The sequence below is a fragment of the Muntiacus reevesi genome, chromosome 3 (genome assembly GCF_963930625.1).
Source record: "Muntiacus reevesi chromosome 3, mMunRee1.1, whole genome shotgun sequence".
Taxonomy (NCBI): Eukaryota; Metazoa; Chordata; class Mammalia; order Artiodactyla; family Cervidae; genus Muntiacus; species Muntiacus reevesi.
In genome coordinates this window covers 2,197,778-2,218,979 of record NC_089251.1, presented here as the reverse complement: position 1 = coordinate 2,218,979, position 21,202 = coordinate 2,197,778, and the positions used below count along the sequence as shown (strand labels likewise).

General features: G+C 59.6%; 1 protein-coding gene across 3 annotated transcripts in view; it reads right to left on the bottom strand.

Moving 5' to 3' along the window:
* The window catches only part of SARDH (sarcosine dehydrogenase), a 60,864-nt gene that overhangs the window by 27,449 nt on the left and 12,213 nt on the right, over positions 1–21,202 (bottom strand). For all 3 annotated transcript variants that reach the window (XM_065928085.1, XM_065928083.1, XM_065928084.1), the window contains 7 exons: positions 17,896–18,000; positions 16,598–16,727; positions 12,893–12,979; positions 12,493–12,583; positions 9,576–9,717; positions 6,879–6,962; positions 4,778–4,891 (listed from right to left, as the gene is read on the bottom strand). In XM_065928085.1, coding sequence (XP_065784157.1) covers positions 4,778–4,891; positions 6,879–6,962; positions 9,576–9,717; positions 12,493–12,583; positions 12,893–12,979; positions 16,598–16,727; positions 17,896–18,000 — 753 coding nt within the window. The remainder of the gene's footprint in view (positions 1–4,777; positions 4,892–6,878; positions 6,963–9,575; positions 9,718–12,492; positions 12,584–12,892; positions 12,980–16,597; positions 16,728–17,895; positions 18,001–21,202) is intronic.

The window sequence follows — 21,202 nt, the reverse complement described above, 5'->3', positions numbered from 1 at the left end:
TTTAAAGGTCAGTGAAATTGGCAAATCGTTAACTGAACTTACCAAGAATCAGAAAAGACTCCAAGTGCTAAAATCAGGAATGAAAGAAGGGTGTCACTATCCAATTCATAGGAAAGAATTGTAAGGACGACTGTGAGCAACTGCCCACTGATAAATCAAACATGAAATGGAAATGCCCAGAAAGATATAAATCACTGAAGTCAGCTGAAGGGGAAACAGAAAGTCTGACAGACATATAACCAAAAGAGACTTATTCAGTCATTTCAGACTCTCCACACAGAAAAGCCCAGGCCCACATGGCTTCACTGGTGAATTGTACCAAACATTCAAAGAAGAATTAATGTCAGTTCTTCACCAACTCTTCCCATGAGGCCAACATTACCCCAAAGCAAAAACCAAAGGCCTCATAAGAAAATCAGAGACCAATATCCTTCATGACTATAGTACAAAAAACCTCCGTGAAACACTAGCACACTAGATTCAACAACTTATAAAAAGGATTATGTGATCAAGTGGGATTTATCCCAGAAATGGGAGACTGGCTCACCATTACCAAATCAATGCAATGTACCATATTGATGGGACAAAAGACAAAACCAAATGATCATCTCATTAGATGCAGAAAAAGTATTGGACAAAATCCAACACTTGTTCATTAAAAACTCCATGTAAACTGCAACTGAAAGGGAATTCCTTGACCTGATAAAAGGCATGAGCAAAATCCCACTTAATGAGGAGAGACTGGATGTCTGCTTCTGAGATCAGGAACAAGACAGGGCGGTCCTCTATGCCACTTCCACTCAGCATCGTACTGGTAGAACTTTTGTGCTGCCAATGATATCATTAAAAACGCGAAGACACAACCCACAGAAGGGAAAAGTAATTACAAATCACAAATCGGATACGGGGCTTGTATCCAGAATGTATAGAGAATTCTTATAACCCAATAAAAAGACAAACAACTCAATTTTAAAATGAGCAAAATATCCAAATGGAAATTTATCTGAAAAAGATATAGAAATGGCTAAATAAGCACATAAAAAGTTGTTCAATATCATTGGTCATCAGGGAACATTGTACTGGATGTTCAGCCCAAGGCAATTAGGCAAGAAGAAATAAAAGGTATCCATAATGAAAAAGAAGAAGTAATACTATATTTGCAGATGACATGATCTTACATATAGAAAATCCTAGAGAACTCACTGAAAAAAACTATTATAGCTAATAAATAGTTCAACAAGGTTGGAGGATATAGGGTCAATATACAAGAAACAAAAAAAGTCATTTATGCACAATAGCAGTGAGCAATAAATGAAATTAGGAAAATAATTCCATTTCAAAAAGAGCTTTTGAAGGCTTAGAAATAAATTGGACAAATGAATGGCAAATTTGTACTCTCTAGAAAATATCTCTGAAGAAAATTAAAGGAGACCTAAATAAATGGAAAGGCCTCTCATGTTTACAAAATGAAGACTTACTATCGCCAAGATGACGGCAGCACCCATGTTGATCTATGGATCTGACAGGGTCTCTGCCAAATCCCAGCTGGCTTCTTGGCAGACATTGACAAATTGATGGTAAAATTCATACAGAAATGCAAGTCACTTGGAATGTTCAAAACAATCTTGAAAAAGAAGAACAAAGCTAGAAGATCTGCTCTTCCTGATTTCAAAACTTACTGCAAAGTTACTGTACTCGAGACAATGGTACAAACATACGGATGGAAATACAGATCAATGGACTGGAATGGAGAGTCCAGAAACAAACCCTCACCTTTACGGTCAGCTGATCTGCCACAAGGAAGCCAGGGCATTTCATGGGGAAAGAGTAACCGTCAGCAGATGGTGCTGGACAACTGAAGAGCCACTGGCCAAAGCCTGAAGTTGGGTCCCTACCTCACACCTTTCACGAAGCTTCATCAAAATGCACCACAGACCTAAGTATAAGACCAAACACTATACAGTTCTGAGAAGAAGATACGGGAGTAAATCATTGTGACCTGGATTAGGAAACACCTTCTTAAACATGACACCAAAAACACAAGGGACAGAAGAAGACATACGTAGGCTGTTTCGTTCAATCACCAAGTCATGTCCGACTATTTGCAACTCCATGGACTGCAGCAGGCCGGGCTTCCCTGTCCCTCACCACCTCCTGCAGTTTCCCCAAGTTCATGTCCATGTCAGGTACATAGGCTGTACTTCATCAAAATTAAGAACTTCTGTGTTACCAATGATGTCATTAAAAAAGCAAAACGACAACCCACAGAAGAGAAAAAATAATTAAAAATCATAAATCGGATATGGAACTTGTATCCAGAATGCATAGAGAATTCTTATAACCCAATAAAAAGACAAACAACTCAATTTTAAAATGAGCAAAATATCCAAATAGAAATTTCTCCGAAAAAGATAGGGAAATGGCTAAATAAGCACACAAAAAGATGTTCAATATCATTGGTCATCAGGGAAATGCAACTCAGATCATTGAGATACCACTTCACACCCACTAGGACGGCTAGAACCAAAAACAGAATTACAAGCGCCGATGAGGAAGGAGAAATTAGAACCCCTTCCACCGAGGGTGGGGACGTAAAATGGTGCACTCACTTTGGAAAACCCTTGGCAGGTCCCCAGAGATGTTAAACACGGCGTCACCGCATGCCCCAGCGCCCCGCTCCCAGATACGAAAACTGAAAACTTTTGCCTAAAAACCTGTACACACATTTGCAGAGCAGCATTATTCACAACAGCCCCAAAGTCCAACAACTAAGTATCCGTCCACAGATGAATGGGTAAATATAAAGGGGTGTACCCCTGTGATGGAACAGTGTTCTGAAAAAGAAGTAACGAAGCACTGACGTGTCCTCAGACGTGGAGGCAACACTGAAAACAGGAGGCCAGCCACAAAAGACCACCGCTGTGTGAGCGCCTTACGTGAAACGTCCAGATACGACACATCTGCAGAGATGGGACCTAGACTGGAGGCTTCTGGAAGGTGAGTTTGGGGCCAGAGAGGGGCAGAGGCCGTGGGAGGGTCAGGAGCCCGCGCCTTCTCCCCCATCCCACGGTTCAGATGCTCTACCAGCATCTGGCCAGCGGTCTACAATTAGCCTTACAGCCAGCTGCCCCCTGAGATCCCGGCACGGTGCGTGGTCTGCTCAGGGTTACACAAGCGCAAACCAGGAGCCTGGGTCTGTCCAGCAGCGCCCCGGCCCCAAGAAGCCCCCAAGGGCATCCCCCCACCGTGTCTTCAGTGATTCCAGCTGGACGGCAGGGAGGGCGCAGATGGCGAGTCTCCATACCAGGGAAACTGGCCGGAGCTGGGGCCAGCTCCCTGCCCTCCCTCCTGGGGCAGTGGCCACCACACAGAGCCCCACTGGCTCATCTGAGCCCCAAAGGCCGCTGCTCACCGCTCTCCAGACCCCACCACCCTATACGGCTCCCCCTCTACCGTCAGGCATCAGGGTGCCTTCGCTTACGCTGCTGGGGCTGCAGATCCAACCCCCAGACAACTTGCAGGCCGACTCTCGTCTGCCCGGGCTGGGGAAGCTGCCAAGGCTGAGAACGAGCGTGCTTCTCGTGCTCCGGGATGTCGAGGCGCCTCTGCTGGGATGCAGCCAGGAAGCGGAGCTGGCACCCCTGCCTGGCGCCCACACTCTCAAGGGCCTGAACACCCTGCGGGCCTTGGAAGCCACCCCGCAGAGGTGCCAGACGGAGCCCCGTTCGCTCCCGGGAGAGGCGGCCCCCAGGGCCTCCTGGACTTCCAGAGGCACATGCCTCCCCTCCCGTTTCAGAAGCCTCTTCCCCAACGCCCTCACTAGAGCAAACTTCGGGGGGGACACACCGTTCCTTCCCTATGGGACCAGGTGGAACACGGGTGCAAAGTCAAAGTGTGGGCCCCGTTCAAAATATATTCACAATTTGCAGGCAGCAACAGCAGAGCATAAAACCCAGCCCAGGCGCTTCTGAGCGAGGGGCCCCACACGACCGCCAGGGGTCCCGCATCCAGGAGGCTTCCCGGGCCACCTGTCTCTGGGGACCCCCCCGGGCAGAGGCCGTGGCCCCAGCCCAGCGTAGGCACTGAGCGGGCCTTCACCCCCCTGCACGCTCGGCCAGGCGCTCAGGGACTCAGCACGCTCTCCTCTGTAACAGAACAGCTGGGTGTCTCAGCGGGGATGCTGGAGTCCTCTTCTCTGCAGACGCTGAGGACATCCAGCGTGATGCAGACCTGGGGGAGGCCTGGCCCCTAGGAGCCAGGCGCGGAAGGGACCAGGGGCCGCCGGAACAGCCTAACCTGCCCATTTCTGGGGCAAGTGGGCCGGCGAGCGGGCCCCAGCTGGGGTCGCCTCTGCTCACCGCCTGGGTGCCCCGTCTTGGACCTCCTTGTCCTGTGTCTGCTCAGTCAGAACGGCAGACGGGAACCACGACCCCGGACCCGGCGGGGGGCTCACCACCCAGAGTCACGCTTGGGAGCGGCTCCGAGAGGTGAATCCCCGGCCCGAGATCACACAGCCTGAGCCAGGCCGGGCCGCCTCCTCCGGCCCTGACACCCCCCACCAGGCCTTGCCACTGGCAAAGTCTCGGTACAGCCGGAGGGTGGAGGAGAGCATCTGATTCTGCCTCAAAACTGAGTCACCCCAAAACGGGGGTGGGGGTACAGGGAGCCGGCTGGGAGAGAGCCGGAGCTCCCTGGGCACCTCCCCCGGGCACCTCCCCCGGGCACCTCCCCCGGAAGCGATGCCCAGCGCTCGGCCCCTTCGGGGTTGGGGACCTACCGCGTCGTGGTGCGGGGGGAAGCTGAAGGTGTACTCCTGGCCCAGCAGCCGGCCGTAGGTGTAGTCCCCGTGCGCGCGATGCCCGTACGCCCCGCAGTAGTCATAGGGGAGCACCTGGGGCGGGAGGGGGGCGTCACAGCCCTGCCCCTCCTCCCGCACACGCCGCGTGGCCCGGAGCCGGGTCCCGCGGAGGCTGAGGTCCACAGGATGGACAGAGCTTGGTCCTGCCCTCGCCAAGCCCCCACGGCCATCAAGGGGCAGCACATCCTGGATGAGGCCGGTTGGAGGCAAGGTTCAGGCTTGCCAGCAACACGGCACGAGTGACCCCACAGTCACCGCGGCAGTGGGAGAGCTGGGCCCTGAAGACGGAGAAGTGGGGTGTGCTCGGGTGGGGAGGGGTGTGGACAGCCAACAGGGCGGGTTGTCTGGGACCCCGGGGGTCACCCCAGGGCTTCCGTCTCAATGCCAAGGGGCTGGGATGAGGCCCAGGGGTCAGCCCGCTGAAGAAGAGACAGAGCCGGGGGTGGGGTGGCTGCAGCAAGGATTCCGGATGCTGTCGCCATGGCGATCCAGGACCCAGTCCTGCTCAAAGGGCCTTGCACTCTCAGGAAGGGAGAGCCTCTGGACAGGAGGGGAAACCAAGGTGCAGAGAGACCGACAGCTGCCTCCAGTCCCTCGGAGTCCTGACTGCCTGGCCTGAGACGGGTGGTGCGCCCTGGAGGCCGGCCCCAGGCGCCTCTCGCCTTGGCCGCTCCTGGGCTTGGCCAGCCGCTCTCAGGGAGGCCCAGAACCCCGCACCCCACTCCTAGTCCTGTTGCTGCCGACGGCGCCCCTCCTTCCCCACCGCTCCCTCCCAACTCTGCGGCCACTCCTGGGAAAGTGTGAGCAAGCCCGGCCCCTCTCACCCCCCGCAGGGCCAGCCCCGCCCCGTCTCTTCTCACTGAGGCTGAGGTCCTGACTGAACTGGGCCTCTCCGCTCCTCCAAGTACCCCCTCACCCCCACCCCCGACTCCTGGCCGAGCCCTGGTCCAGGAAAGGCCTTTACAGGAGTCTCTGCGGGAGTCATCTCCCTGGCCCCCCAGGTGGCTTCCACCGGCCCCTGAGGCCCCTGCAGGAACACCCCAGCCCGCTGCAGCCTGGCCAGGGAGCAGGGAGTAGGGGACGTCCGGGCGCCCAATGCCCTGGTCTCCCGGGGTGGCTCCTGGGTGGGGGTCTGCAAGCCCACCCATCTCAGAACCAAGGGTGTGTTCCTGATTCCGGCTCTGGTCTCCTTCCCCGGTGCACAGGTTCTGGGAAAGAGGGGCTTCCAGGCATCAGGCTGCAGGCAGGGAGGGGTCTGTGTGGGCCCCTCCTCTCTGCTGACCCCGGAAGCCATCAGGCACTTGCCTTGGGATGTGGTTGCTATGGAGATGGGAGATAGGTCGCGCTTGGAAGGTGGCCGCTGAAGTATAGCCACAGGAAAGTTCTCCTGTGTACAAATCTGGATCCACTCTTTTCCCCCGGGTTCTATTAAAGCATCACGCTGCCTGCCCCAGAGACCAGGGCCCGAGCGTCTCACAGGCAGGATGGCTTCCATTCTTTTCTCTGAGAACCCAGTTCCCTGGGAGGCACTGGGTGGGAGGTGGGAGCCCCCAGGAGGGCACCCAGAGGCCAGGACACTGCAAAACCCCAACTTACAAACTAACACACGGAATGCATAATTTTGTGCTAAATCCTCCTACTCACATTAGCAGTTGCAGCCGCCAAAAATATATGAACAAAATTATGAGAAGATGCTCTAATTTCTCCCGTAAATGGGGGAGTCTCGTGTGCGGCCTCCTCACTGTGGAGCACCAGCTTTCCCGGACCCCTGGCCCGTCTGGGCAGTGGGAGGCCGGGCACTGTGGGCGGTGAGTGACATCCGTGGCAGGGCCCCGAGATCACGGGTGGACCAGGCAGGTCGGCAGGGGCTCGACTTCTCCAAAGGCCAGACAACCCTTCCGCCCTACGGCCCACCAGGCTCCCAAGTGCCGATGAGAGCGAGGTGTGCAGCCGCTGCCGGTGGGGCGGATGCGGGCGTGGGCAGAGGGCAGGGCCGGGCATGTGCTGGGGGCCTACTCACCGGAGCTGTGCCCTGGGCATTGAACCATCCCGGCCGCTCCCAGCCGTGCCGCTCCTGGAACACGCAGCCTCGTGCGAGGAGCTCCTGGTGGAGGGGCACAGCAAGCAGACTCAGGCCCGGTGGACCCCCAGAGTGGGGCAGGGGGGCTGGGACCCGCCACCTGACACCTCGGGGGCACGGGACAAAGAGATGCCGGCGCTCGGACCCGGGACCCGAGCCCAGGCCCTGAGTCCAGCTCCAGGGCTCCCCCAGCACCCCGGCTGCCCGCCCTAGGAATCCCCAGTCGGTAGAAAAAGCTTCTCCCGTGGACTGAACTGCACCCCACACTCCTGTGTTGAGGCCCGACCCCCAGAGCGACTGTACCTGGGACAGGGCCGGAGAGGAGGGGATTAGGGAACACGAGGGCCCAAGGGTGGGCAGGAGGAGCCGGCGCGGCGGGGAGACGGCCGTCCCGAAGCCAGGAAGAGGGCCCTCACCAGGGACCGGGCGGTGGGCACCTTTACCCCTGACCATCCAGTGCCCAGCACGGTGAGAAATGAGCCCGAGCCCCCCGGCTGGCGGCGTCTGTTACGGGACAGCCGGGGACCCCGCGAGGCCACAGCTAGGAGTCCACCCCGGAGAAACGAAACCGGGGGAACAGCCAAGCTGTGCACCCACGCATTCTGAACAGCCCAGAGGCCCATCAGCTGATGGATGCAGGGGTGACGAGTGTGGCCCATCCACGCGACGGGGTGTTAGCCTCCGACAGGAAGGACGTTCTGACACCTGTCACATCACAGACGAGCCCCAGGAGCAAGCAAAGGAGAGGGAGCGAGTCCCCAAAGGCCGCATAGTGTATGACCCCATTTCAGAAATGACTAGACGAGGCCAACCCCCAGAGACAGACAGTGAAGCACTGGCGCTCAGATGTAAAGGATCCGCCTGCAACGCAGGAGACCCGGCTTCGATCCCTGGGTCGGGAAGACCCCCTGGAGGAGGGCATGGCAACCCACTCGTGTTCTCGCCTGGAGAATCCCGCGGACAGAGGAGCCCGGCGGGCTGCAGTCCGCGGGGTCGCAGGGTCAGACACGGCTGAGCGACCGATACTTTCACTCACTTCCACTTCTGTGAGGCTGGAAGGCGGGGGGATGGGGAGTTATTGCTTAACAGGGACAAGGCTTCCTCTTGCGGTGACGAGAACATTCTGGAACTAGCTGGAGGTGATGGCCGCACAGCAGCGCGGAGGCCCTGAAGACCCCTGAGCTGAGCTCTTTAGGCTCAAGTGGCAAGTCGCATGTTACACGCACTTTGCCACAATAAAAAGTACAGCAGACTCGGTAAGTTGTTACAGTGGCGGATCTCTTTGAAAATAAATGCGGTTTGTGGGGAAGAAAAGTACCTCCACTCTGGGGTTTGGAAGGTCCCGGGGCCGGGGCCCAGGAGGAGCGGGCCTCGGAAGCTGAGTCCGGCAGGGCTTACAAGTGCCAGGCAGGACCAGCGGGCACTGAGGCCCGGACGGCCTGTGTCTCCCCCACTGTGGGCCACCAGCCTCGGGGGGGCGGGCGCGGTCACATGCCCGCTGGTGACACCGGATACGCCTCCCTGGGCGTCCGAGGGGCTGGGAACCAAGGACACAGGGCCTGCTCCCCTCCAGAGCGAATGGGGACGCCTCCGCCCGAGACAAGTCGCCTCCCCGGCGACTGCACGTCAGCCGTCAGCGGCTAGGAGGAGCCACGAGGGAGCTGCTGAGGAGGAAGCGGAGGCGTGCGTGAATGCAGGTGCCTCCCCGGGGGCACGGCTGCGAGCCCGCCAAGTGCCCTCCGGGCGCAACTGCACACGCTGAGCAACTTGTCTGCGCCCGGCTCCGTCCACCCCGGGGCCATGAGGCAACCCTGTGTCCTTGGGAAGCGCCTGGGCCATGTGGACAGTGTGGGTGGTGAAAGTCCGGTGGTAGGTGCGGGAACCTGAACCCACGGGGGTCCCAAGATTGCCCCCGGACCCTCCAGGCCAGGCCGGAGAGTGGGGCAGCCCAGGAACCTGTGTCTCTGTCCTGTGGGGTAGCGGGGAGTGTGCGTGGACGCGAGCTGCCTCCAGGGTCCAGGGACTAGTCTCAGAGGAAGGAGGCTCCGTCTTCTGTAAATGTGACCTGCTCGCTGAGCCTGCTGCCTGCCTCCCGCTCCACCCGTCCAGGATACGGGCATCCCCTGAGCATCTATCCAGAGTCAGGCTCTGCACCCAGAGACAGGCCCAGCGCCCCACTGACTGGGTCCTCGCAGACTGGTAAGCAAAGCATGCAGCCCAAGACAAGGGCAACGAAGCAGGGAATGGAGATGGAATGGGGGTGATAGGAACAGGGGCACGGAGCCTGGGTTGCTGGGGGCCTGGCAGAGTGCCGAGGGGCAGGTCGCAGGAAAGGGCACCCGACGATGGGTTTCATCGTATAAGTAGAAGTTTGTCAGGAGGAACCACGGCCCAGGCAGGCTGCTGCCTGGCTCGGGCTCCTGACCGGTGACTGCACACCCCTGCCCCCGCGGCTCCCCCGCCTGCTGTGCAGCTCCAAGCGCGTTTTACCCGCAGATGCCGGGAGCGAACCAGCCTCCTCGACACCTCACATGCCCTGCAGCCGGGGAGCCGCGTGCACGCTGTCACCCCACACCCAGGACCCCCCGAGAGTGCCACAGCCAGCCCAGAGCAGGTGCGTGGGGCTGGGGTACGTACCTTGTGCAGGGGGTCTGTCCGCATGTTGCGTCCGGCCAGCGGCTCGTCGTGGGGGAAGACGATGGAGTAGTTCTTGGCATAGGCCTCGTGGCTGCGCTCGCGGATCCAGCGGCCATGGTCCGTGAGCGAGTGGTGGAAGCGCCTATTGTGGACAGAGAGGGGCACGTCACCGCCCAGGGGACCCTCATCCTCTCTCAGAGTCCTCCCCCGCCGGGCCTCTGCCGACACCTGTGCACACCCGTGGGTGTCAGGAGCGGGCACTCTGCTCAGCCAGAGCACCAGCAGGGGTCAGCAGGACGAGGGCCACTCCCCGGGGCCCGCATAGACCAGGCTGCCGTTCTCTACCTGCACACAGGCGGGCACAGGAGCCTGCAGCCGGGGGCCTGCGCCCAGCCGCCCTCCTGACATTGTAAGGAGTGACCTCTCCTTTCCTGGTTGCCAGGACCCCAGCGACTTTCCTAAAACCAGCGGCCCATGCTCTGGGCCCCGCCTAGGCCAGGCCCCGGGTGGACACATCCATACCGTGAACCTCAAACACCTCCGCTGGGAGAGGTGTCCCCATCTCACGGGTGGGGAGACCCAGGTCAGAGAGGGGAATTGGCTGAGGGCCGCACAGCTAACCAGAGGGGGCTGGGCTGGCTGAGAACCTGTCTGGGTTCCAGAGGGGGTGCCACGGCCCCCCTGAAAGGCCACCGGGTGGGGTCCCGCCCCGGGAGCCTCCCCCACAGGGGACCCCCTGTCATCACCTCCGTGCCCGAGCCTGCCCTCCGCGTGTAACAGGAGGAGGTGATGCGCAGGCCAGGGCTTGGCTCCGACTCCCTGCGTGTCTGAGCACGGGGGTGAGTGCGGCCCCCTGCTCCCCACACAGGGCCCTCTTTTCCCCGCCCCGCCTTCCTCGCGGCCCATCTCCACCCCGGCTCGGGCCCGGGAGGCAGAACTGCTCATTAGTGCTGAGAGGCCCCGGGTGCCGTGCCGGCGGCTGGCCTGGGGGTGGCGGCCGTCCCGTATGTGCGTGGGGACGGGGCATGGTGCGGGGTGGGCACCAAGTCCCACCTCGGCGACCACTCGGGTCTGACGTCTTCAGCTGGTCGTCTCCTGGGGTCCACTGCCGGGGCCAGAAGAGCGGGCGGACCAGACCACAGCCCCCAGCCACCAGCCCCCGAGGTCACAGCTCTCGGGGGTCTCCCTCCTGGGGCGCTCTGCCCTCCAATCTGTGCCCCAAGCCCCAGCTGGCCGGGGCAGAGGCGGCACTCTGCGCGCACCCACGAAGGGCCCCCCAAGACGCTCCCACTGATGTCTCGCTTGTGAGAGAAGGCAGGGAGGGAGGGAGGCCAGAGCCCCTGGGGGGGGCCGCATCCGCCAGCCCCGGAGGTGGGAGGCCATTGGCAAGGCCCAGGCTGCACCCTGGTCCATCGGATCCCAGGGCGGAGGCCCTAACTTCAAGGGAGAGGAGGCGGCAGACAGCCTGCAGGCCTGGAGTTGGGCTGCTGTGGTGACTTCAGGCGAGCTGCCTCCCACGAGGGCTCCTCTGCTCTGCCATTAGTAGCGGGAGGGGCTGGGGCTGGCCCATCCCTGAGGCTCTGGGCAGCTTTCATCTCTGGAACATTCCTCTCTTGGGAGAGCACGTGGGCACAGCCCCAGACTGTCCCCAAGGCAGCAGACCGTGCTGTGCCGGGTGCCACGGGAGGGGTGGTCGCGGGGAGGGGATCTCAGGGTATGCCTCCCTGTCTCTGTGGGGGTCATACGACCCCCATGGACGCAAAGTCCCCATCAGGCCAGGACGGGGCGAGATTATCAGAGGAACGGGGGCGCGCTGAGCTGAACCAGTGCGATCTCCACCGCCCCCACCCCCTGCCACCTCCAGCTCTGCCGGGCAGCTGGGGTCTCTCCAGGGAGCCCGTCTGCCCGGAGCCATCACAGCGCCATGGGCTGGACCCCCACGGAGGCCTCTCCAAGCCGCTGTCTCCTCTGCCACCTGCGGTGCTCGGGCCACGGAACTGCCACCTGGGGACCGGAAGCCCGTCACTGCTCCCACTCACAGAGGACACCTCCCAACTCCGATAGCAGCCCCCGCACCCGCACTGGCCTCAGCTCCGCTTTCTCTAGTGTTTCACGTGCAGACCTGATGCTGGGCATTCTACCTACTCAGACACGCTCTCTGCTCCCAGCGACATCTACAGCAAGCAGCTCATACCCCGGCTACAGAGGGACGGGCTCGCACGGGGTTCGATTTATTCCAGTCGCCCCGTGAGCGAGTGAAGCGTGCGTCGGACGTCTCACTCAGGGCTGCCTGCCTCCCAGACGTGCTCGCGTCCCAGCAGTGGCCGCCCCAGCTCGGCCCCATCCCCGGGCAGCCTGCTCCCCCGGCCTCAGTCTCCCCATCTGCAAAGTGGGAGGATGAGATCCCACTGCTGACCCCAGAGCCGTCGGGTGGGTCAGGGACGAGACAGGACACTGGGACAAGAGGTCCTGGAAACTGTAGAGTACGGTGGATTTGCCAAACCCAGGCACCCTGCAGCACCGCCCCTCTCCCCACCTGGCTTCTTCCTTCTTTGCTTACTGCCACCTCTTCCAGGAAGTCCTCTGGATTTCAGGGAAGGCTCCTTTCTAAAGAGCCTGGGATATTTACCCCACCCCACCCCATCCTAGAAGCTTCCCTTATAGCTCAATTGGTAAAGAATCTGCCTGCAATGCAGGAGACCCAGGTTCAACCCCTGGGTCGGGAAGATCCCCTGGAGAAGGAAATGGCAACCTGCTCCAGTATTCTTGCCTAGAGAATCCCATGGACAGAGGAGCCTGGAGGGCTACAGCCCATGGGGTCGCAAGAGTCGGACACGACTTAGTGACTGAACCATCACCACCGCTGCCCCATTCCAGGGCAGCCACCGCCCGCCCACGGGCCCCAGTGGGCACTTGCCTGATGTCATAGCTGTGCATGTCCTTCTCGGGCCGCCCGTGGACGATCCAGGAGGCCAGCTGCTGCCCACAGCCACCGCCCAGCATCATCCCTGGCAGGGGCAGAGAGCCGCGGGTCTGAAATCCGCCCCCAGGACCCTGCTCCCAGCCTCCGTGCCCCTCTCACCTCTGTGGGCAGCATCGGATCTCATTGTCGGATCGACGCCCCGGATCTCACCCCTGGGGTGCCACGTGCCTCCCCCTGGCAAGCCTGTCCCCTCTCCACCCCTGTCCCAGCCACAGCGCTCCTAGGCCCACCCCTACCCCAGGAAGGGGCGGCTCTGAGAACTGGAGGAGAGCCCAGCTGGGCCCCTCCCTCCTGAGACGGCAGGAGTCGGGGAGGCCCCACTGCCTGCACTCACCTGCACTGTTGAAGCCGCAGCCCAGGAAGAACCCGCGGAGCTCGGGCGCCTCCCCCATCAGGGGCTTGTGGTCCGGGGTGAATGACTCTGAAAGGGAGGGGGGAGCCTGAGGGTCCCTCCCAGCCACATGCTCCTGGGTGGGGTCTCCCAAGAGGGAAGTGACTGAGGCGGGAGTGGACAGTCCACCCAGACCCTCCGCATCCTCAGGACGCAGCTCAGGGCCGCTTCCTCTCTGATGGATCCCCCCACATTCCGCTGAGGTCCTCCGCACTGATGACCTGAACAGGGTTCTGCCTCCTGGGGCCCTGGTGTGTCTCCTGACTTCCTGCTGGTGGGGGGCCTCTCCCCGAGCCCCCGGCACAGCACGTGGCTTCCCATCACTGTGCCATCTCCCCGCTGTGTCACGGCAGGGCATTCCTGCCGGCTGGACAGGGCAACTCAACTTTGCTCACTGCCGGGCAACTCAACTTGGCTCACTGCCGGATCTCAAGGTGCAGGGTCCAGCAAACAGTCCGTGCTTGATACATGCTCACTCAGTGAATGAAGGGTTGTAAGTTCTTTGGGAGAGGGGACCAAGCCTTTGGCTTCTGTCTGCCGCCAGCATGCTAGGGACAGAGGTTAGGACTGGTGGAGAGGGACGCTCAAGCATGATTAAAAAGGGCTTCCCTGGTGACTGAGATGGTAAAGAATCCACTTGCAATGCGGGAGGCCCAGGTTCAATCCCTGGGTCGGGAAGATCCCCTGGAGAAGGGAATGGCTACCCACTCCAGTATTCTTGCTGCTACCCACTCCGGGATGATTATAAAGAGCTGCACTTGGCAGCCACAGTCCTGGGTCCGAACCCTGCTTTACTGATTCCCAGCTGTGTGATCGTGGCTCAGAGGAGCCTTGGACCCCTCATCTGTAACATGGGGATCATGGTCCCAATGACTGCGGACTTCACAGGGCTGTGAGTTACTCGGTCACAGATATTTGCAGCCCACCTGTCTGTGCCCAGAATTGGGCCGTGGGAGGTGACTGGACAAGACCCACCCCTCGGGGAGCCGCCGGGAGAGAGAGACGGACGGAGAGCCAGAGCATGAGTTAGCAAAAAAGAGGGTGTCTGGGGGAAAAAACGCTGCAGGATAAGGGGTCTGGAGTGACCGGAGGGTGGGCCGCTCCTAACCACCGTGCCGGTGCCATCAGAACCCCGGGTCACAGAGGAGGACGCTGCCTGGCCGGTCAGGGCCCCGGGCTCCCAGCCGGAGTCCTAAGCTCTGTTTGCGCTGGTCACAAGCACCGTCCTGCTCCCCGCCGGTGACCGGCCGAGCCTGGTCTGTCTCCGACCCTCAGCATCTGAGCTGGAGGAGGCTGCCAGCCCCGGGGCCTGGAAAGGCTTCCAAAGAGCCGCAGGGCAGGGTGGAGGAGGCCGCCAGCCCCGGGGCCTGGAAAGGCTTCCAAACAGCCGCAGGGCAGGGTGGAGGAGGCAGGCAGACGGAAGGGCAGGGCCGCCGGTGAGGGCCTTGGAGGCCACAGTGACCCTGGCGGGCCTCCAGTGGGGGCGTCGGGGGGTCCTGGGTCCCATGAGGGGGCTTGTGTGCAATCGGGCTGCAAGGGCAAGCGGGGGAGGCCAGGAGGGCGTCGGGTGAGGCCGGGGCGGCTCCCGAGATGGTTGTGTTTGGGGATGACCCGGTGAGCATTCCGGGAGTGCTGGAAGTGTTTCCAGAGTGTTCTGAACAGTCTTCACAGAAAGCTAGCAGGAGGAAAGTTTGGGGGTCAAGGGTCACCTGGATGTTTAACAAATGACTCAAGAGGATGCCGGATGCCCGGGACAGGGGCCCCCAAACTTGCCTCTGACCTCCCGACCTTGGAACCAGAGATCTGCTGGCCCCCAGCTTCCCGAAGTCAAGGGTCCTGGGACTTCCCTGTTCTGTCCCAGAGGCCGAGGGCTGTTGACCGGCCAGCAGAAGGGCCCGTGTCCCCAGAGAACCTTCCTCAGGCCGGAAAACCAGCTTCCAGGGGTCCTGACAGACACATCCCCCCAGTGGGGCTTCTCGGGGCAATGACCCGCAGTCCCATTACAGCCAGGACGCTCTCTGGGATTGCCTCCCGCCTGGCAGTACTCTTGCCTGGAAAATTCCATGGATGAAGGAACCTCATAGGCTATAGTCCATGGGGTCACAAAGAGTCGGACACGACTGAGCAACTTCGCTTTCGCCTTGGCTTTCTCCCTGCCAACCCCACCAGGCCCGGGAAGCCCCAGGGCAGTGAGTCCTCGGCCTGAGCCCCGAACCCTGCTCCCCAAACCCCCATGGGCTGGCCAGGGGGATCTTAGCTACCTCTTCCAGGAAAGCTGCCTGCTCACCTTTGCTGCTTCGTGAGCCTAACAGATTGAAGCAGCCGTGGCTGGCGGCTGTCTGGACCCCAGCTGAGCCAGGAGGGCCGGGCGCCTGGCAGGCTGCAGGCTGAGTGTCGGGACCCCTCCCCTCCCCTGGCCTGGCCCACCCCTCACCCCCTGCTCGGCCTGCAGGGATGACGGTGCCCACCAGCCTGCAGCGTCCTTTGCTGGCCGGGCCACACCCTGCATCTTTCGTGTGGCTTCCCCTCCTCACTCCGCCTGCCACCCATTTCACAGACGAGGACACCGAGGCTCAAGGAACGCAGAGCTTCAGACACAGAGTTTCCTCTCTGGGCAGCTGTCCTCTGACCCTCTGTCCACGGATAGGTAGGCACACGCTCCCCGCTTCTTGCCTTTATTGAGGATGGAAGGGGCCCCTCTGTGCAGGAAGGCCGGCACACTCCTGTGATTCTGCTGGAGCCAGGATGGGGCGCCATGTCTGCGCCTGCAGGCCTGCTCCCGCTCCCGGAACCCTGGCCCCAAAGCCCCCACTACGGCGCGCTCTGGGTGGCCCACCCTGTACCCACCAGCCCTGTACCTCCTGTCAGAGCGCCTTCCCCGCCGCCCTGGGTCTGCCCCGCCAGCGGCGAGAGCCTGCCTCTGGCCCAGACAAGGCGCCAGTGATGTCTCGGGGACCCCGCGAGCCCTGGTCCCTGCCGCGTGCAGCTCCATGGCTGAGACATCTGGGCCTCGGGGCTGGCTCAGGCCCCTCTTCTGCCCAGAGGCCACCCTCTCTCCGCCAGGACCCCAGGCCGCCCGCCTCACCCCCACCCCCGCCTTCACCCCGGCCTGGCGCCTTCGCCCCGGCCTGGCGCCTGACCCGGCTGGCCAGCGGGCAGGGTGGGGACTGCGCCCTGCATACCCAGGACAGGCACACAGAAGCTGAGCAGTCTGGGTCACGCGTCCTGCAGCCCAGTGGTCCTGGGGGCCCGAGGGGAGGCCCCAGGTGGGGCCTTTCCACGCTGCGGGAGTGTGGCCGGAGGGCAGAGGGCGGAGGGCAGAGGGGCGAGGTCGACCCGGGCGGCCCACAGCCCTGAGTGAGCAGCATCGGGAGCCAGCGTGGCCCTTGCTCTCCGGCTCAGCCTCCCTGGGCGCTGGGAGGGACTCACCCCGTCTTACACCTGAAGCGCCGAGTTCAAGTGGGGACTGAGCCCCGGGGGGCCCACGCGAGGTGGGCGGGAGGAGGCCTGGCTGGGGGCCCGGGGCAGACGTCTGTCACCTGCAGGGAGGAGGACGTACGGCGCCTCCCGCCCAGGATGGAGCGCGGACCGGCCACGCCTCTGCGGGCAGCCAGCCCCCACCGCCGCCCGCTCCGGGTCCCCACTCACCGGGGCCGCAGACCGTGGACTTAATCCCGGTTTTTTCCAGCACGGGGACCCGGTTGACGGCGCCTTCAATGTGCTGGGTGAACACATCCCAGTCCAGGTCGAAGAGGCCGAAGGCAAACTTGTCCGATACCTGGGGACATGGCGGGAACCTGCACTGTGCCAGCCGCCCCCTGGAGTGAGGAGCCGGGCAGGGCCTGGCCAGCGTCTCCATCAGGTGCTGACGGTCTAGACGGTCCCGTTTGTCTCCCTCCCCCCACCCCCAGAGGGCCTGTCTGCTCCCCCTTCCCGCCTGGGCCCAGGCCCTCCTGCTCCGCCCGGGACTCTTGCAAAGGCCTCCTGCTTGCTGCCCTCCTCCACCCCATTCGCCCACGTCAGATCAGGCCCTTTCTTGCTCTCGAGCCCCCCAAGACCCGCTGTGACTCTGTGTCTCTTAAAACCCTACATGAGCGGGCCCCGCCCACGTCCACCATGGACCCACAGCCATGCTGACCTTCCTTCGGTTCTTCGAGGAGAGCAAGCCTGGTCTGACCGCAGGGCCCTCCCCTCCACGGGCGAGCTGGTCCCCACCCGCCCTCTGCAGGGTCCTCTCAGATGTCAGACCCCCGTCCAGCCCTGCCTGAGCGCAGTCTGAAGGACTCCCTTCCACGTCAGTCTTGCTAGGCTTACCCTCAGCCTGCTAACTTCACTCAGGGTTCAGATCACCATCTCAAACTGTGTGATGGCTTTGTTTGTTTGTCGTGGTCTCCCCACCAGAATACAGGCCTCTGGGCACTTTTACCTCGGTCGTCCGCTTTCTCCCCAAAGTAAAACAGTATCTGGCCGAAAGGAGTCACTTTCTTGCTCAATTTGAAGACTAAACACATGAATGGGGGAGCTGGGGTGGCCCACACGTGGCTGAAGTGGCTGAGGGAGCTGAGGGGCGCTCTGGGCCTGCATGAACCCCAGAAGCTGCCAGGAGGGCAGCCCAGGCCTGAGGGAGACACAGCCACAGCCACGGCGGGCAGGGGAGGGCGTGGGATGGCTTGCTGACGGGCGAGGGCTTACACGCCTCCGTCATCTGCTGGGGTCCCCACCGTACAGTCTGCACCCTCTGAGGCCAGCCCTCCGCCTGCCCCACATCTGTATCTGCCTGCGTGCCAGGTTCTTAAGGGCTGGAGAAACATGGGTTTGACCTCATGGGACCGGGGACCTGCCTCTTCTCAGGTGGGGGCAGAGCTCCAGGACGGGGGTCTCCGGAAGAGGCCGTCTCCGCTCTGAGAAGCAGCCCCACGCCCCGCCCTCGAGCCCAGGTGTCTCACCTCCTCCCAGAAGATGGGGTTGGTCTCGTAGCCGCCCACAGACAAGGCGTCCCCCTGCAGGCGGAGGTAGACGGAGGCGTCGTGGTCGCGGACGTTGGGCACGTTCTGGAGGGCAGAGCACAGAGGCCTCGGGGTCGGCGGGCGGGCCGGTGGGCCCAGCACCTCCACCAGTGGTCCCAGACCCCGCGGGGCCCACGGTGCTTCCTCCTCGTTGTAGGACCTTGCGGACACGGTGGACCTGCGGCCTCGGTTACACAGTGGACAGACCGCCCCGCTCACACCCCGTAAGACGGCAGCAAAGATGTGGGGAGGGAGGGGGAGCGCAAAGGTGTAACCACAGAGAGCAGCAGAGAGAGCTCCACCAGCCTGGGGGGCGCAGAGTGGGTGGGGGGGCGTGCCTCAGCTGGGGCCGGGGGCCGGGGAAAGTCTGCCAGCCTCTGTCCCTAGTCCCTCCAGTCTGCAGAGGCCCAGCCTGCCCGCGGTGGACAAGCGCGTGTGTGCAAGTCTGCGCATGTGGGCATGCACACGTTTGCGCATGCATGTGGACTTGTGCACGAGTATGCACGTGTGTGTGAGTGTGAGAGAGCGTGTGTGTGAGTGTGTGTGTGTATGCATGTGTGTGCATGTGGGCTTGTGCACGAGTATGCATGTGTGTGTGAGTGTGAGAGAGCGTGTGTGTGTATGTGAACAGAAGGTTGGACAAGGGTCTCCTCAAAGCCCTTGGACCCGGATGCCCTCTGTCCAGACGCCGTACCCTCCAGGCCCAAGCCCCGCCCCACAGGTGCCCAGACCTGTCTCTGGTGAAAAGGGTCCCAGAGGCCCCAGGCTCCAGGGAGGTGAGGAGTGGGCTGCCGTCCCCTCTCGACAACAGATTGGAGATTCCTTTGGAGACACTGACGCAGAGGTCCCTCACCAAAGAGAAGGGCGTTTGACAGAAGGACTGGAAAAGGCCGAGAGCACCTCCCCGGTATTAGGTTAAACACAGGGAGGCCTGGACATCCGGAAAGGGAACGAAGTAAGGAAATCAGAAAGTCAGTCCTGAAGGTCTGGCATCTTCCTTCCAGGGGCTCCGGGAAGAGAACACAGAGAGAATGGAGTCAGAGGAAAGTCAAGGCAAAAAGCCAACATGACTGCTCAGATTGAAGATTGTGAATCTCAGTCCTAAAGGGCCCACGAGTGCCCACCAAGCCCCGGGACTGGACCAGGCCTGCGTGGAGGCCGCGCTGGAATGGACCATCGGGACATAAGTGAGCAGGTGGGTCCTGAATAAAGACACAGCAGCCCTGGAGGCTGGAAGACCGGGGGCAAAGTCAGCAAATTCTGAAGGCGACTTTAAAGTCAGAGTTCCTCATCAATCGAGTGTAAGAAAGAATAAAGGGTTTTTTTTGAGCATTCATGTACACAGAAACATTTATTTCCCCAAGTACCCTTCTCAGTAAGTCACCCAGAGGGCAGCAGATAAAGACATGAGATGGGTGAGGCAGGTCCCAGGGTGGCCGCGGAGCAGAGGCCGATGAAGAAGATCAGAACCAAGAACCCTTCGGGGAGGGGCGTGCGGCTTGCAGACTTTACCTGCTCTCTCTGCTCTTTGAATATGCAGAAAATGTTACCGTTTGACAGATCTGTTGAGATGTTTGGGGGGAAAACTGTGACAGTTATGAATAGAGATGCAAATATCCAGAGGATGAGATGGTTGGATGGCATCACCGATTCAACGGGCATGAGATGGAGCAAACTCTGGGAGAGAGTGAAGGACAGGGAGGCCTGGCGTGCGGCAGTCCACGTGGTCGCAGAGAGTCGGACATGACTGAGCTACTGAACAGCAACAATCCTTAACAAAATACTAGGAAACTGAATCCAGCAACATACAAAAAAGATTATATTCCATGGCCAAAGGGGATTTATTTCAGGGAAGCAAAGTTGGTTTAACATCTGAAAATCAATCTGTATAATATACCATTATCCATAAAGGATGAAAAGCACTAATTTATTTCAATAGATGCAGAAAAAGTATTTGACAGGTGAAAACACTTTCATCATAAAAACACTTAATATCTAGGGACAGAAGAGAACTTCCTGATAAAGAATATCAAAGAAACAGAATAGCAAGGAGAGATAAGAAAGCCTTCCTCAGCGATCAGTGCAAAGAATTAGAGGAAAACAACCGAATGGGAAAGACTAGAGATCTCTTCAAGAAAATTACAGATACCAAGGAAAAATTTCATGCAAAGATGGACACAATAAAGGACAGAAATGGTATGGACCTAACAGAAGCAGAAGAGATTAAGAAGAGGTGGCAGGGATACACGGAAGAACTGTACAAAAAAGATGTTCACCACCCAGATAATCACGATGGTGTGATCACTCACCTAGAGCCAGACATCCTGGAATGTGAAGTCAGGTGGGCCTTAGAAACCATCACTACGAACAAAGCTAGTGGAGGTGACGGAATTCCAGTTGAGCTATTTCAAATCCTGAAAGATGATGCTGTGAAAGTGCTGCACTCAATATGCCAACAAATTTGGAAAACTCAGCAGTGGCCACAGGACTGACAAAGGTCAGTTTTCATTCCAATCACAAAGAAAGGCAATGCCAAAGAATGCTCAAACTACCGCACAGTTGCACTCATTTCACACACTAGCAAAGTAATTTAGCTCAAAATTCTCCAAACCAGGCTTCAACAGTATGTGAACTTTCAGATGTTCAAGCTGGATTTAGAAAAGGCAGAGGACCCAGAGATCAGATTGCCAACATCCACTGGATCATCGAAAAAGCAAGAGAGTTCCAGAAAAAAACATCTGCTTCATTGACTATGCCAAAGTCTTTGTGTGGATCACAACAAACTGTGGAAAATTCTGAAAGAGATGGGAATACCGGTACACCTGACCTGCCTCCTGAGAAATCTGTATGCAGGTCAGGAAGCAACAGTTAGAACTGGACATGGAACAACAGACTGGTTCCAAATCAGGAAAGGAGTACGTCAAGGTTGTATATTGTCACCCGGCTTATTTAACTTATATGCCGAGTACATCATGAGAAACGCTGGGCTGGAGGAAGCACAAGCTGGAATTAACACTTCTGGGAGAAATATCAATAACCTCAGATATACAGATGATACCACATTTATGGCAGAAAGTGAAGAAGAACTAAAGAGCCTCTTGAAAGTGAAAGAGGAGACTGGAAAAGTTGGCTTAAAACTCAACTTTCAGAAAACTAAGATTGTGGTATCTGGTCCCATTACTTCATGGCAAATAGATGGGGAAATAGTGGAAACAGTGACAGACTTTATTTTCGGGGGCTCCAAAAT